General features: G+C 43.3%; 1 protein-coding gene across 1 annotated transcript in view; it reads left to right on the forward strand.

Annotated features, from left to right (window-relative positions):
- LOC309552887 (uncharacterized protein) overlaps nucleotides 1-12,916 on the forward strand; it is a gene marked incomplete at both ends in the record, with an annotated part of 28,519 nt that extends 15,603 nt beyond the window's left edge. The window contains 14 exon segments of the mRNA XM_082253798.1: nucleotides 1,146-1,302; nucleotides 2,023-2,222; nucleotides 4,643-4,760; nucleotides 4,834-5,039; nucleotides 6,575-6,686; nucleotides 6,766-6,935; nucleotides 9,054-9,151; nucleotides 9,233-9,339; nucleotides 10,170-10,220; nucleotides 10,780-10,960; nucleotides 11,454-11,559; nucleotides 12,124-12,219; nucleotides 12,307-12,385; nucleotides 12,804-12,916. Of these exon segments, the coding sequence (XP_082109924.1) occupies nucleotides 1,146-1,302; nucleotides 2,023-2,222; nucleotides 4,643-4,760; nucleotides 4,834-5,039; nucleotides 6,575-6,686; nucleotides 6,766-6,935; nucleotides 9,054-9,151; nucleotides 9,233-9,339; nucleotides 10,170-10,220; nucleotides 10,780-10,960; nucleotides 11,454-11,559; nucleotides 12,124-12,219; nucleotides 12,307-12,385; nucleotides 12,804-12,916 (1,794 nt within the window).
- Nucleotides 12,917-17,847: the final 4,931 nt, after the last annotated feature.

Raw genomic sequence — 17,847 nt, forward strand, 5'->3', positions numbered from 1 at the left:
TGCGAGCCAGGCCTTATCAAACTCCGGTGCCTGACCTCACAAATGAGCTTCTGGATGAATGGTCAAACCTTCTCAGACACTCCTAAACCTTGTGGACCATCTTCCCAAAGGGTGGGGAAACTCAATATTGAACCCTACATACTAGGACTGGGATGACCTTAAAATTCATGTGCATGTAAAGGAAAGCGTTGCAACAATTTTGAGACTATAGTGTACTAATTCACAAAGTGTAAAGTAATTGAAGAAAAAAATAAAGGACTTGTCAAAACTCTTATGTCCCTCAAGTAGATCCAATGTCTGCTGCTACTGCTGACCCAGGGGGGATAAACTCGAACTCTCAGACGGCGGGGGCCTTTGGCTGGTGCATAGAACAAAGGGGTGGGGCCACTCAAATGTCGTCGAGCAGGGCCACATGATATAGACAGACATCCTTGTTAAAGGGGGCTTTTAGATGGGGTACCCCCTACAACCCCCCAGGATTTTGGAGGGGGGGGGGGGGAGAAGAGGCCCTTGTCCCCATATGTAATATGCATCCTCTTCAGGGAAACCTGCTGATCGGCTGTTAAGGATAAATCTAATCAACAAAATTGGTAATTATCTAAAACATTTCTATTCTGCACGTCTAGTTGGCTTTTATAGTAAACCAGTGACAAATGGAAACTCAAACTTTTTACATGTGCACAATTGCCACCTGAGCAACTTTTACTTGTCTGCACAAGTTCACTCTACCTCTTGTAGATCATAACTAATATATGAGAATCGCCATTTCTAGTTCAACCTATCCTTGACCCCAATTTGTCACTTATCTGGGTGAGGTAAAATGCTGAACAAGAGACCTGTAAATTTGTAGACTTGTACCAGGTTGCATACAGTACCCATATAGTGGCCTTCATGTCTCATAGGTTTCCTGTGAACATTGATTGAAGTCTATTGGACTTGTGGTCACTGGCCAGTGCTGCAGTATTGCCAGTACAGAATGTTTGGGTCCCCTTTTAGGTGGCTACCTAGTGGAGTATTGCAGTGCTCTTCTGACACAGCAGTATTGCACAAAGCTTGTCGACTTATCAATACTATTTGGATAGTTGCATAGAAGAACATGGTGGGAATTGCCCTCCACTTACACTTTTTTTGCTTTGTCTCTTCAGAGTGACATTGTAAACAATACCTACGTTACAACATACCGCATAAACCTTCTGCTGCAGAGACGGTGGCTGGGAGAGAACGAAGACGATGAAACATCGCACACACAGTACAAGCCAATTTTGACTCCAGCCATTAAGCAGACTCCTATCTTCACCGACTGTGAGTTTATTTTATTTAATCCACAGGTCTTGTCTCAGCTATACTACAGCTACTCGGCTTATAGGGACTGGGTGGTTTAGTGTGGGTTTTTCCAGTATAAGTATGTAGACTTTCCTAGAATTAAATTGGCAGAGCCTCACCACTGTAAGCATGTAAGATGACTTATTCCAAAAAGTCAGAGGAACATTTTTTTAACACCCTGGGGTGTAGAAGCTACCTGCCCTGTAACCCGATTTGCATCAATGGATATATGCCTTATTACCACTGAGCGGAATGGTTCGGGTCGGTACAGTTTGGAAGGGTTAGAATGGTCCGGTCTATTCAGGTGAGCATTTCCATTGCAAGTCGGGCCACCAGGGACCATATGGGGTTTACACCAAATGAGGCGTTTTGCTCTTTCATTTGATGTGAGCATTGAGTTTTCCTGTCGGCCAATCAGTGGAATCTATTGTGATGCCCAGTAGCTCCGCCCAAACCATACCATTTCCTATGGCCCTACATCTGAAGTAGGACCAGGAATGGTGTGGTTTGGTTTGGTTGTATGGGCCACTTTCATAATGGAAATACAAAAAAATAGCGTACCGACCCGAACCGATCCGCTCAGTGGAAAGAGGCATAAGATGACCTTTTGGTTAAGTGCAATTCTCCACTTCCTAGTATTTACAATGTAATCCAGCTTTTTTTTTTTTCCTCCAAGTAACCCTTCTAATCTCTATGCAGACACCATCAAAAAGGATCGTTACTTCAATGTGTCACTGGGCAATTTTTATTCTGATGTCAACCTGAAGTCTTATGTCATCCACCGTACGCCAGTGGCCCTGGTCTCCGAAGAACTGCAGACCTCCTATGGGACAAACTCCAACAACACCCAGGTCTTCTACCTGAATGTGCCCTTCTCTTCCTACCTAGTAGAGCAGACGGTAAGATGTAGCTGGAGTCTTTTCCACCTATAAAATACATAATTGCAGTTTGTCTTTGCATGCCTACATGTTTGTCGGTGTTTTTTTTTTTTTTTTTTTTTTTTTTTTTTTTTGAACCATGCTTTGTAGCTAGCACTTAACCTGGTTAAAACTAGCTGGTATGCTGTCTTAAATTGCGCCCGATCTTGCCTTAAAATTTTCTAGCATGCTGGAAAATGGCTACAATTCCTTCCTGTACTGCACTATGCTGACTGGACAATCTAAAGAACCATAGTGTCCAACCAAGGTAGACTTCAAAAAGTGGTGCTCAGCTGACAGGAGGATCCTGTACCAAAATATTGGAGGGACATTTTTGACTAAGCTAGAATTCCAATGAGCACTGGATAGACTAAAGCTGGTCATGTTCTAGTATTTATCTTAAATTACATTAAGAGTTCATTTGTTTGTAGAATTGGTCTGGTCCAGCTGACTTTTTGTTTTGACCAGTGATAAAATTTTGAAGGGGCAAGATGTAAAATTTCTACAGTATGTGGCTCTTTCAGGAAGGCCATTCACTCAAATGTTAAAAGCAAACTTTTTTTTTTTTAATACCTCAAACGATTTGTCTTGCATAAAAATTAATTTCAATCTTGTGTATGGCCAGCTTGATATTTAAAAGCTTGGCGGGTGATGCATGCTTCAAGATAATCATGACCCTTTTGAGAAAATGCTCATTCATGCCAATTAAAAATGCAACCTTTTCGGGGAATTGTTTTAGACAAGTTGCAACTATATTGCATTGCTGTACTGTTGCATGTCACTACCACAAAATGTGATTGCAAGACTATAGCACTGGAATAGCCAACTATTAGCCAGCAATTGCAGTATATTCTTGAGGAAATGTAAATCTACGAAGCTGTCTAAAAAAAAAAAAAAAAAAAAAAAAAATGCCAGGAGGGATGTGATTGTTGCTGTCTAACATAGAATTCATTAAAGCAGAATATTTACAAACCACCAATATGCAGACTGCAAATGGGTATAACTTACTGTTGGCATTAGAAGGCAAATATAACATTACAATGGTGGCATCAATTACCTTTCTGCGTTCTTTTTCATTGGCAAAGACCTTGTTACATTGGTGTTTAGTGCAATAATGCCCATAATTTTTGTTTGCAGAAGGGCCCCTGATTGGTTAGAAGGGGAACGTAGGAGGGCCACTGGTTACCTAAACTGGAGCACTGACTAATTCACTTCCACACCAGTATTAGGGGTGCCATCATACCACGCAAGCTAAAAGCCATCTGGATACTTGGGTTCACTACAGGCCAGCCTCTGCCTGTAATGGGCCCCAGGACCTCCAGATCTGTCTAGTGCAGGGGTGTCTAAACTATGGCCCTCCAGCTGTTCAGGAACTACATGTCCCATAAGGCATTGTAAATCTCTGAAATTAGACATGACTAGGCATGATGGGAATTGTAGTTCCTGAACAGCTGGAGGGCCATCGTTTGGACACCCCTGGTCTAGTTTGTCACTTACTTCAGACAGATCTCTCTTCTTGAGGGTGAAATTACATACTGGATTTAGTTTCAAAACAGTCATGCTGCAACATGAAGTGCTTGCATTTTTGGATGCTTTAATGCTTGCCTAACTCCCAGTCTGGCTTTTACTTTCCTTGGACCAGCCTGCAAGTTGCCATAGCGGGGAAAAAAATGCCTACCTAATTAGGGAATATGAACTTTCATCAAAGCTTGGGTTTAAGAAATTAAACATTGGATAACAGGTTTCCTGGAAATGTTTGGTTTAAAAACACTCCTTGGCTTTATCTTCATGGTTGGGACAATTACTTGATACATCTCCACTGAAACTGTAGAAGTGCCCTCTCCCAGAACAAGGACTAGAATCATGACGCTGCTAGCATACGCAATGATTCCTCTGTTGTATAGCATCAGGCTGTCTGGCAGGGCATAGCAAGTGGAGGCAGTCTACAGCTACTGGTCCCAACACTTCTAAAGCACACTTGGGAGTTTGACGTCTGAATTGTGTTAAATGAACATGGAATTAAGGTTTGGTATATGAGGTGAGAGCCTCACACTTTAGCCAAGAACTGAGGTTAGGTCCTGTAATAGACTGTCTTACTAAACCTTGCTGGCTGAGTCTCTCAATAGTCTATTAGTTGGCAGGGCTTGCCTGTTTGCTGATGGTATCTTGCTGGCCCACTTGTAAATGGTGTGCATCAAGGAGAACAAGCTTTCCCTGTAAGGGCAAACTTTAGTTTTTTGTTCAGAGATGGTGAAAATGGTAATGGCATGGCAAGCATCTTGGTGGTCTTTCAAAACATTGCCCTAGCCTTAAGTTAGTACAAGCTCATTTAAATGTGGTGGCTCCAGTATAGTAGTGTTTAGGCAATCATTCAAATGTAACGCATGCTGTTCTGTTTTCAGTATCTTGGTGGCTTCCAAAGACGCTACAGGCTTTATGTGACCTACATCATGACACTTGTCCCCAAAGAAAAGGACTTTACCTATTCTGACGTAGTGGAATGCATTGTAGAAGATGTTGGTAAGTTATGACTCGACATGTTTGTGTCCTGGTAGTGTGTAGTGCATCCTGTGACTACTTTTCTCTCCTCTAGTGCCTCCTGAATATAATGGCTCCTGTACGAGTGACAGTCTGGTGCTTGACATGAAACGAGGGAGCCTTGATCTGTACTGGGTTCCTTACATCCGAAACCTTCCACTGACTAATCAACTGATTACCTCTCAGAATTATATAGTCCAGAATACAGATGCTGCTTTCCACCTGGAGGTTCCCTACCCTTCTGTTGGCCTTGTCTATGAGGTAATGTCTGTCTGTCAGTTTTATGGATTTGTATGTCTTAGTTTTTAGCCATCTCCTTTATGGTAAAGAACTTTTTTTTTTTTTTTTTTTTTTTTTTTTTGGTCTTGATTTACAACCTGGAAGCTTGCAAAGCATGCAGGGTTTGAGAACCCAGCACTGTTAAGCAAATGGCAATGCTGTTCTGGTGGGACAGCGTGAGGTTGACAAACAAGTTACTTGTGTGCAAACCATTTCATATCCATGGAAGATGCCAACAGTCAAATGGTCATTTAACTGGTATTGAGCATGAGGTTGATCAAATTATTTTGCAACTCAAGTTCTGCAATCAACTTGTTAAACTTTGACAGAAACCTGGATGCTGAATGGTTTCTATGCAGAGCTGCATTGGATTTTGCATTCCAGTTTTAGTAAATCGAACCACATGGGTCATTCAGGTACAGGCTTAGCACCAAGTTGCTGAGACCTGCCGCCATATTGGTTTACCTTTTTTAGTACTAAAAACTGTGAAACTAACCTGCTGGTGCATTTTTGATAAATGCATGGTAGCTCCCCACTAGGATAAGTGCATAAAAGGATCTGTCATAAAGACTTGAGATGGGTCCTGGTTCTTTTCAGGGTCACTTACTGCCTGCTTTTCCAACATTAGAGTAGATTTCAGTTAAAATATCCAGTAACGGATTAGCAGAGCAACAGTAAGTAATGGTCCTAGCATGGATATGTCATTAGCAGAGCAACAGTAAGTAATGGTCCTAGCATTAGGATATGTCATTGACTATAGTGTTTGGATAAAAGTAGTGCAGGCCATCTTGGAAATCAATATATATACTGACTTGAATTTAATTTTTTTTGTATTTGATTTGCTGTTGGATGGTGGGAGCTGCAGTTGGGCCAATGTGTCCCATCAGACACCTATTCCTGTTTTGCAGGTAGAATTGGTGCATGGGGGGGGGGGGGGGAGGGGGCAGGTAATGGGCTCCATCCACAACACAATTTGCAACCATAACTTCCCAAGCCAGGTCAGGCTCTTGCCAAAAGGGTTTAGTGTTGGCCAGGAGTGTTTTAAGGCCACGTGACCACATCAGGGTTGAAATAGTAAGCAGGCAATCCATCTGGCAAACAGCAGTTTTGTAACCTTGGATCAGCTTCCAACTGTTGGACAGGTGCACACCAGGCTGGATTTCAACTGCTTGACCAGAGGTTCATTAACTGCTCTGGTTTTGCAAATGTGGTGGCATGCTATGAAGATCATAAACATTTTTTAGTTAGCCAGTGGTAAGATGAATCTTGCAGCTTCTGTGTCTGTGAAGCTGTCAAACATGTAAATGTTGGCAGACAACCATGTGATGCAGCTATATGCTAGTCTTAGCAGACAAGCAAGGAGCTATTTTGAAAAAGGTGACTGCTTCTATCAAGACCCTCACATTGTAGCCAAGTTATGGTCCTCATTTTAGTCTTGGGTCTGTTAGATTTCTGGGATTTAGTGGCTAGAATTCTGCATGCTGCTAACACAAGCTGTATGTCGCATTGTTTCCAAGGTGGCCACTCTAAGCGGTTTCCTTGTGCGTCTGGACTTTACACTGCGAGACAACCGAACCTTGAAGGTAGAAAGTTCCTACTCTGTTAATTGCAGATTTCCTCCACAATCGGGTAAGCCAGGGAGAGGGTTTTGATTGCTTATTACAGAATTCGTGACCAGTGACTGACTAGATCAAACTTTGGCCCACAGTTTGCCTTTCCAATGGTTCTATGATTGCTTTTGTCAATGGCTCTATGACCAAGCCTAAAATTGATGCCAGACGAACTCACCTGAAGGATTCAACTTGTAAACCACAAGAGGCCACTGAGACATTGGCACTGTTCAACTTTGCTGCCTACACATGTGGCACCATCCAAAAGGTATGACTATTTCCTTAGTGCCAAAAGGGGGTCATTGGGCTACTCTAACTTAAAGGTGATTGAATTATGACTGATGGGTTTAAACTGCTATACTGCCTGATAGTACAGCATGTCATCTCTTGCTCTATAAAGCAGCCCAGGAAACAAGTGTATTGGTCCATGGCATGTAACGGTAAAAGCCCATTAGACTTAAATGTATGACGTGTTAATGCTTAAGATGTGCCAGTACAACACTTTGTGCAAAAACAGGGGTGCCCAAATTTGACGAGCAAGGGCTACTTGAGCAACTTGGTAACTGGCAGGAGGCCACAATGAGCAGTGTGGTGAATGATCGATCTGTCTGCTCTGCATATGAGTTGACGCAGCCCATTCTACTCCTATATGGGCCATCTGATCCACCAGATGGAAGGGGACAGATCCCCTTTGGTTTCAGTTTGGACATGGGTGGCTGTAACGCATCCATTTTTCATCTGCTGCTCCGTAGAGGGACAGAATGGGTCTGCCTGGAAAGACAGGTGGACCTGATTGTGTGAAAGGTGCCTAAGGCTATATTTACAACATGCACTGTGGTTTATCCTTACCATGGGTGTGGTGCACCTGTGGCTTTCCTGCAGGTTATCTAGGCTTTCCCATTGACTTCTAGGATATAGCCTGCAGGTGTTGTGCATTTTCTGAAAGTGCCCCAAACCCAGTTTAAGTCTATGGCTCAGTTTGAAAGCAGCCCAGTGCCCACAGATATAGATATTGGTATTCAACTGACCTTAAGCCTTCTATTCAGGTATCAGCAGCTATAGATGTCCCAGGCGGAGTGAATTTGGTATCTCTCAGCCTGTAACAGGAGCTTGCGCTATACAGGAAGCATCAGCTCACAGCTACTTGCTTCCTCTACCTGTTTCATAATGCTCTGGGATGGTGGGTTGGCAACCAGCTATCCCAGAGCAGGACATGGACCACCGATTGGGCATCGCTGTGCTAAAACTTTTTTCTTTTTTATTGAAATCCAACATAAACGCATAGCATGACATATCGCATTACAATAAAGGCATCATACAGCACATGCCAAGAGGCAGAGAAAATTAAACCTCTTCAGCATCATTCCAGGTACAGAAAGGATCAACATAACTTCCCCTCAGGCAGTGTGCAGTGCAAAAAAAACATGTGAATAGGATTCCCTCTTTTTTACTTTTTAACGTTGACCTTGAAACCCACAACCTAAACAAAACATTTACCTGGCTTCCCCACCAAGGGAAGCAAAGGCAAGGAGGCCACCTGGGCAAAACATAGCCCAGTTCCCATTCCTTCTTTGGTGACCATTACAGAGGAACCCCCCCCCCCATGTAGTATCCATGAAGCAGTAGCAGGGCATGTGGAGAGTTCAGCAGACCCAGAAAGTCGTAATGCCCAGAACCCTATCCCACCCACCAGTCAGGCACATTCACTCTATATCAGCAGCAGTCCCAACCAACGTAGCCATAGAGTCAACCCATCAATGCCATATTTTCTTAAACTTCTTGGAGGACCCCCAAGCCTCATAAGTCATCCTGTACAGTACGATGTCAGCGTTCACCACCCGCAGCCAAATCGGGAGCGTTAACAGTATAAATCCATCGCCTGGCGATTAACTTTCTCACACAGAAGAAAAGACGCAAAAAGTTTGGTAGCCGCATTCAGTCCATCCACCTCCAGAACCCCCAAGAGACACACCAGTGGAGAGCAGATATTGGGGAGCCCAAAATTCTCCTCGCTAAATTTAGTGACCTGAGACCACAAGGGCCGCACCGTGGGGCAGAAACGATCCAGTTGCCCCCCCCCCCCCCCCGAGCATTTATGGCAGAGGTCCGAATCCCTTTTATGCATAGTAAACAAACGTGCTAAAACTTTAGCTGGGTTCTCTTCCCTGCTATCCAGTCTTGTGATCAGACCACTTCAGAATAACCAACTTAAGCTACTGGTAACTTCTGTAAGAAGCCAGGTGACTTAAATGCATCATGATGCACAGCTTGTTGGGGAGGAACTTAAATCTTGACAGCACAATACACCTTGGGCATACCCAGAGTCTTTGTATCATTGGTTCAGAGGTCTTTATAGAAGAAAATTTAACACTTCTCTTCACTTCAGTTTGACAGCAACTACCTTACCTATGAGAACGAAGTGACGTATGACCAGGTGGTGCTATTTCCTGATCAGCCAATCATCTCTCGGGACTCCAGCTACAGGTAATATACTTTCATGGCTAGATGACACCCCCTCCCCCTTCATCCCATACACAATAAAGCACCAAACCTTTCCTATTACAGGATGACTCTACGCTGTCGTTACCCTATCAGGGACACTCTCTGGTTGAGTGCCCAGAAAGAGGCGGTTCCTTTTATGATGGGCCTGGCTGTGTCAAATCAGACTAAAGGTAAAATTTACATCCAGTTGGAATTTAAGATGTCCCAGAGACAGTTGTTAGGCCTCTAGTGGTTTTTTTTTTTTTTTTTTAATTTAACTTTGGACAGGCTAGAATTCTTGGGATGTGTGGGTTTGATCTAGGTCTACGTATGTTTTAGATTGCTATAGGCTGCTAAACATTCATTGTTCACTATATTGGGTAGCTTTCAACACTGCTAGGCAGAGGTGATGTTGCATAGATTTTACAATACTAGGCTGAAAATTGTGTGGGCCCTCATCGTAAAAAACAAACACATTAACTTGTGCTCAACTGACAGCATCATTGTAGGGCCTGGTATTCTAGCAGGGTATTAATCTGACCACTATAGAAATATTGGCTCATTACTTTAATACAGTAAAATCCAGGACAGTTTGCTCCTGAAATGCTTTGCCAGGTACCAAGTAGGGATGGACTTCTTATTTTTAAAAAAAAAAAAAAAAAAATTTTTTGACACCAATCTGGTGCTGAACATGTTAGTTTTTATGAATGCTTAATGGCTGGCACCTGGTGGGTGGCTGGTACCAGGCTGCTGTGGGTGAGTGTATGGCTGTGAGACTAGTCCCGCCTCCAGATGAGGCTGTCCAAGTTGAGGGAAGGCGGCTTAAGAAGGCAGAATGACGTCACAAAAATATCAGCCAGGCCCGATACATCGGAAAGTGTAGATCAGCCACCGATAATCGGTCTATCCCTAGTACCAAGTAGGGTTTGACAGTAGTATATAGCTGTGTGGGGCATGTAATGTTGGGAGAACTTGGAGGTAGTAATGCATATGTCAAACAGTTGCTTTCTTATTCCATCAGTGCTGCGCAGGAGAGCCAGAACACACATGGCAGAACTGAGGATTGCCAAGGGTAAGCATAAACTGGTGGCTGCTTGGTTGAGGGTCTGTAGGCTCTGTGTTTTGCCCATGGCCTGCTTTATGCAGCCTTGTTTGAATAAAGGGTAGCCCTGCTAAAGCTATGCTGTCTTGACACAATGGATAATAAGCCCCAATACCAGATTTGGTTTCAGTATCAATTTTATAGCCGTTTTTGAACCAACGCATTTGATACAGTGAAACTTTAATGTCATAGGATAGCAGTGGACTAGTGTGCTTGCTTCTCCATAATTGGATCTTGTGGAAATGGACTACCGAACTGTCTTTAAGTCTGAGGTAACCCAGTCTAAAATGTATGTAAACTAGTTTCCTATTGATAAGCCTGGGACAATTCACACCCACATCAAACCAGATGTGCCCCCATAACCTTAACAGGATCTGATCACATAGACCACCCAATCAAGAGATCTGTCTATGATCCAGTGCAAGGTGGCCTCAGTCTTTGCACCCTGGCTGAGAAACGCTGCTATATAGACTGTATAGATAGTATGTATGTTTTTACCCTTATGCCTCTATTTGACATTCATCTCTAGATGATGCCTATACTTCCTTTTACCATCCTGGAGACTTCCCAGTGTCTGTCCAACAGGCAGACAGCCTATACCTCCAGGCCGATGTGCCAAGTACAATTCTGGGGTCACTGCTACAGGACTGCTGGGCCACAACCTTCCCAAACCACGATGGTCATTCTCGGTGGAACTTGGTTGTACATGGGTACGTAGAATGCCAACATTTTCAAAGGATCTGCACTTAGTAGCTGAACTTGGTATTGTCAATTGGGAGAAAATATCCCACTAACTATATAGTGCAAGGGTTCTAAAGATGCATTGAGGCAGTTATTGGCCTTGTTACAGCAACAGACCATTCCATAGCCATCAGTCGGGCAATCTGTATTACCTTTAGAACCATAAGGTATCCTGCTAAAAACTCACGCAGCAAGTTGATGGCACTATTAAATTTGGACTACAACATTCTGCTGGGGAGCCATATTGGATCACCTAAATCTTTGGTTGAAAAGTGGGTGGGGTGTTTGGGATTCAGCTACAATGTCTAAAAATCATGGAAATTTTTGGACATCTCCCACAAGAACAGTACATACTACATATTGCTCAAGTAACCAACTTGTTCTGTGCTTTCCAAGCAAATCAGGCTTACTGAATGTAGTATTCAACTTCAATACCTGACAAATGTCTTTGGCTTGTTCCAGGTGCGCCACTAAAGGAGGTGCTGACACCTTGGCAACTACAATCTATAGCTCTCCTGACTACTCTGCCCGACTCCACATCAAACTCAATGGAGAGGTCACTGGACAGGTAAGGGGGTCTCTAGTCTCTCACCGACGAGATCTTGAGGTATCTTACAATCTACATTTGACACAGGCTGTTTTGAGGGGGGTTGCTCTATCAGACAAAAGGACATTGCATGGAGACTAATGCATCGTACACACGCAACGACTGTTGGCCGACTTTTGTCCAGTGTTGTGTTGGTTGAAATGTGCTCTAGACTGCACACTAATTTTGTCGGCCAACTGCAGAAGTGATGTCATGTTCTGGTTTACTTTTCGTGTGTTTTTTCTTCTCTTGAGCATGCCGTCTTGCTCATCACATTTTTGTCTGCTGAAATCTGTACTGACTGAAGAACAATCGGCCGTTCTGGTGACGGCCAACAAATTTTATAGCATGCACACCAGATTTTGTTCGGCCGAAAAGTCAGTTGTCCGAAGCGTCATACTAACAAGCCGACAATCGGACGTTGGCCAAAATCACGGCCAACAATCGTTGCGTGTGTAAAAGGCATTACTGGCTTTATTCTTCATCTCTAAGCTTACCATTCTGCTTCCCAGTCATTAAATGCCAAATTCAATCTCTTCACTTTAGGTGTATATACATTGTCAGGTCTCGCTGTGTGATCCCAAGCACACAGATGGCTGCTTTCAAACGTGTGACAAGACCACAGAGCGAGTCTTTGGTAAGTGTTGCCAATATCTTCAATTAATCTGGTTCAGTGGCATAGGTGCATTGTTACTATGAAATATTTAATTTTATTTTTCTTATGCAGGAAAGAGGGCATTCTCTGAAGTGGTGTCTGCTGGTCCAGTTAAAGTAGGCTCTAAAAACGAAGTTGGCTATCAACCTCTTGGTGAGTAAACTTGAAGTGAGAGGTTAAAGTGACCCTTAAACATAAATGCAAATCTAACAGGAGGGGTACTTTTTTGGAGCCTGTGAAGGTTTTGTGTAACCACCTGTGATCAGTGGATTGTGGGTGCAATTCCAGGTTCCTCCAGCTCTGTCCATACCAAGTTCCGGGGGCATTAGCACCATTATACTTTACCTAAATATAGGTGTAGGGGGGTGGGTGCTAGCCTTTAATTGCTAGTACTGATCTGAAAACAAGCTCTTGTATTTTAAAGGTTCATTTTTATCCACTCAGTACATGTCTTTTTGGGTCAGGGTACAATATTAAAGCTAGAGTTGGGTAATGGGCCCTTCAGGAGGTAACCCCCCTTTTTTTTTTTTTTTTTTTTTTTTTTTCCACTAACTGACTTCCTATTTTACAGCAGAAAGAAAGTCTTGGTCCACGTGGAGTTGGGTCCTCTCTCTTGGACTTGGAGTCATTGCGGCATTAACAGTTGGCGCAGTCTTTCTTGCAATTCGCCTCTTTATACATTAAATAAAACCTATATTTTCTAAACTTTTGTCTCGGTTTCATTTTGTACTTGTCACATTCCAATATAGTGCATCAGTGTCAAGCCAGCAGACCTTATTGCTCAGTGGTCTTCATACCTTTAGCAGATGTAAAGATTTCTAGCATCAGCCACACATGATGGTGCCAGATTAGGGATGTTTCGTTTGGGATCTTTGCTGCATTCTTTTCACTTCTGCCACTAATGGGTTAAAAGTCCCTGGTATGCAGAAACGGCTATACTATGGCATGGAGATCTTGGGTGATTCTTGCCACCGGAGGTTTATTCACACAGGCTTGCAGACACTTGGCCATTTGTTTCCAATGAGTACAGTTGACGCTACCATTGTGAACCACCAATCTTGTGGCAACAAGTGTCCCTGTATACCAAGCCAGCTCCAACACATGGGCCTGATGTAGAGAAACGGAGTGACCAGTGTGGAGCCCCAACCTCGCATCGCCTACCTGATTTGGATGAGCTGTAACGCAATTTGGCCAGGTCTTGCTGCGCACAAATACAGCTTACAAATGTTTTTGTGATCTTATAGCTGGGGGTACTTTCATATTCATGGTTTTGGAATGACTTTCTGGTAACTTGAGTTGAATGACAAATTTCTCTTGCTGCTGATGGCAACATGGGTCTCTCCAGGGGGAAGACTAGGATGCACTACCTTTTTTTTTTTTTTTTTTTTTTTTTTTTTTTAGGCTCAGCTGGAGCTGACCTATTGAGTGGTGCAAACCTCCGACTTGCATGCAACTCATAATTACAAATGGAGGGAGACCAACTGAAGTGAGAATCTACCCCTTAGGCAGGGGCATTCACTCCTGTATTTTACATGTATGGGAAAAGGGATCTTCACTGAAGCTTTTTACCAATCCTTGTTTCACAACATCATTTTCAAAATCTGCCACGGACAGTGGCATGAAATCTTCTGTACATGGGCACAGACAGCAAACAAGTGTTAAGGGGTGTTAACCCTTCCCAATGCTATTATCTGGCTTGGGTTACCTGTTCAATTTTACATGCCAACTCAAACCTACAGACCTTATCTTATTTGTAACTATGGTTCTGCCTTTAAATGATCCACCTCAAAAATACACCTAGTTAGGTGGGTCCTTGCATTTTTTTTTTTTCATGATCAAATCTGATGTTTAGTCAGTACACAGGGGTCTGACAACCAAGAGGTTAGTCTTGCCAAAAGAGCTGAGGCAATAAGGCTACAGAGAGTTGTGCTTCTTAAGCCCCGGAAGATTTTACCCCCTTCCTGACCAGGCCTTATTTTGCGATTCGGCACTGCGTGACTTTAACCGACTGCCGCAAGTAGATATACTGCGGCGGTCAGCCCCCTCACAGGCAAAGTGACGTAAATAAACGTCACTAGCCTGTGAGGCTCTGGGGAGCGAGCGCCGCCGGAGGCGTGCTCCCGGACCCCCCCCCCCCTGCGTGTGACCGGCGGACCCGATGTCCGCCGGTCACTCTGCGATCGTCGGGGGAGAGGGAGAGGCTGGCGGCTTGTGTAAACAAGCTGCCTGTTATTCTCCCCTGTGTAGAAACACCGATCATACGGTTCTATGTAGGACTGTTGATCAGTGTTCCTACAGCTCAAATCAGTTAGAATCACGCCCCTAGGGACATACACAGCCCCTCCCTCTCAAATAAAGTGATCCCCTTCACTGCCAGTGTAATTTTACAGTAACAGTGCATAGATCTATATATCTATATAGAGAGATATATATATATACTGATTACTGTAGAAATGTCACTGGTAACCCCAAAAGTGTCAAATGTCAGTCAAGGGTCCGATCTGTCCGTTGCAGTACCACAAAAAAATTGCAGATCGCCGCCATTACGCATTAAAAAAACAACAAAAATGACAAATCTTTCCCTTTGTTAATAAACGCGATAACTTTTGCTATCAAAATACGCTTTTTGCGTGTTTTTTTTTTTTTTTTTTTCCAAACATATGTAGCATAAAACAAATTGGCCGAAAATGTTAAATTTTGATTTTTACTTTTTTTTGGGGGGGAATTTCATATAAAAAAAAATGTGAAATTGTTATTTTTGCAAAATTGACGCTTTTTGTTTATAGCGTGTGATCAAAAAAATCGCACAGGTGATCAAATATCACAAAGAAAGCGCTTTGTGGGAAAAAAATGATGTCAAATTCGTTTGGTACAGCGTCGCACGACCGCGCAATTGTCCGTTAAAGTCACGCAGTGCCGAATCGCAAAATACCCCCTGGTCTTTTAGCAGCCAAATCCTCCGGGGCTTAACCACTTAAGCCCCGGAAGATTTTACCCCCTTCTTGACCAGGGGGTATTTTGCAATTTGGCACTGCGTGACTTTAACGGACAATTGCGCGGTCGTGCGACGCTGTATCTAAACGAATTTGGCGTCCTTTTTTCCCCAACAAACAGCTTTTTTCGGTGCTGCGACATTGCGGCGGACAGATTGGACCCTTGACTGACCCTTTTGGGGTTACCAGTGATATTACTACAGTAATCAGTGCTATACATTTGCACTGTTACTGTAAAAATGGCAGTGAAGGGGCTAACTTTATTTGAGGGAGGGGTTAAGTGTGTTTCTAGGGGTGTGATTGGATGTGGCTGTGTGTAACAGCTGAGATCAACGGTCCTACATAGCAGGACCGTATGATCTGTGCTGTTACACAGGGGAGAATGACAGGCGGCTTTGTTTACACTAGCCGCCAGCCTTTCTCCCGCTGTACCGGAGGATCGCGAGAGTGGCGGACATTGGGTCCACCGCTCACTCGTGTGCGGGGGGTCCGTGAGCCCGCTCCCTAGAGCCTCACAGGCTAGTGACGTACCCATATGTCACTTTGCCTGTGAGGGGCTGACTGCTGCCGTATATAGTCGGGCGGCAAGTGGTTAAGTGCCTGCTTTTCCCCAGTGGAGCCATTAGATTTAGCCCTGGTTCACATTGATGCTACGTCACTTGAAATGGCAGGTCAGTGCTATTTGGAAGATATCTATGGGGCTTCATGCACAGAGGTTTATTGAAGATGCAGAAACTAATTCTGAGGAATGGTGCCATTGCTGACAACAGGCTGTGACTTAACATGCATTTTGACCTGTCAAAACACTCCAATGTGAACCAGGGTTTTAAACCGATAGCTTATCTCTTCTCCAGACCTGAAATATTTCCAAGACCTAATCAAAAAATCCCCACCACTCAGATTTTCATGCAGCAGGGTCTTGTCAATGTCTGTAGCTTCCCTGTTAGGCCTCAGTGTGTCTCTGCCTCATTGGTTGGGTTTACGTAAACTTGAGACTTCTGAGTAATATTTTAGGTGCATAAAAATATCCTGTGAATTCTGGGGTTTTTTTGGTCACATTTCTATAGAGCCGAGCTCTAGGAAGTGCATGGGTTCACGAGTACTACTAGTCTTGGGCAGTTAAGCTAGCATCTATTTAATGGGATAGGAACTGAAAGCTTTTATATCTGTTGGAGTATGATGATGCAAGAGTTGAGTTCAGTTTTTTTTGACACAATGCCTCCCATTCCCCTCTAGCACAACTTCTTGTCTGTGCTACTTTAACCATTGTGAACACATCTTTGGTTGGGAATGACCGAAGCAAGCTGATGGCAATGTACAATATTCACCCACACTTATTGGAAAATGTTAATCCTGCGTTAAGTTGTGTAAATCCTGGAAACCCAAGTGTTCATCTACTCTTATCTGTAGGTGGGTCACTGCGTGCCCCCCCCCCCCACGGTTGCATGGTAAGAGGTAATTGGCTCACTTTCCTAGGAAAGACTTCAAACACTAAAATGCATGCATTACTGTACATATACATTAGTCCCTGCCTTATATACTAAAGGCAGTCATTGAGCAATTTTCACTCTTGCTTTATTCCAACAGTGGGGTTTTTCTAAAACTGGCTCCTGTGTACCGCTCTCCAATCGGCTTCTCACTTCATCTTGTTCAAATAAAGTGGTTCTAAAGGCTTTTTTTTTAACTGAAATGTATTTTATGTATAGTGGCTATAGCATGAAAAATCCCATTTGCCCCATAATGACTTGAATCTCCACCACCCCTGCTGAACCGGCTGAGAATCAAACCGCCTATGGTTGGCTGAAGGCCAGTTTAGACCTGAGCTAATTAACAAACATATGAATGTGAAGCGTTTAAGGGCACTGATAAATGTTGACTATTGAATAATTGAAACCAATGTGTATCAAATAATAGTGTGAAAAGCACCATATACTCAATAAAATGCTAATATAAATACAACCATGTGCTATAAATTTGGTCACCAAACCATTAAATATAATCACAATATACATGGCAAAATATTGTAGCACATCTTTGTATTAGCATTTTAATGAGTATATGATTCTTTTCACACTATTTGATACACCTTAGTTTAAGTTATTCAATAGTCAACATTTATCAGTGTCCTTAAACCCTTCACATTTAAAACTCAAGAGGCAGCAGATATTTAATATCACCTATAACTAAGCGCCTGCCCACCTGTTTCCTTTTAATAATTAACAAACATGCCTTTAGAAGTGTTTGGAAGGAATCTGACGTACCCAGAGGAAATCCCCCACCAGCATAAGGGAGAACATGCAAACCCAAGGCAGGTTGTGCCATGATTGGGAAGAAACCAGAGTTTGTATGTAGGACTCTCCAAAATTACGGCCCTTCAGCTGTTGTGGAACTACACATCCTATGAGGCATTGTAAAACTCTGACATTCACAGACATGGATCGGCACGATGGAAATCGTAGCTCCCAACAACTGAAGGGCCAAAGTTTTTAGTGCCGGTTCACACTAGGTCGCTCCGACTTCGGGGGCGACCTGTAATGTCGTGTGCACCGCGACTGCGGCGCAACTTGCACGGACTTCATACAATGAATGTCTATGCAAGTCGCTCCGAGGTCGCCCCGAAGT

The sequence above is a fragment of the Pelophylax lessonae genome (genome assembly GCF_965119305.1).
Source record: "Pelophylax lessonae genome assembly, chromosome: 4".
Lineage (NCBI taxonomy): Eukaryota > Metazoa > Chordata > Amphibia > Anura > Ranidae > Pelophylax > Pelophylax lessonae.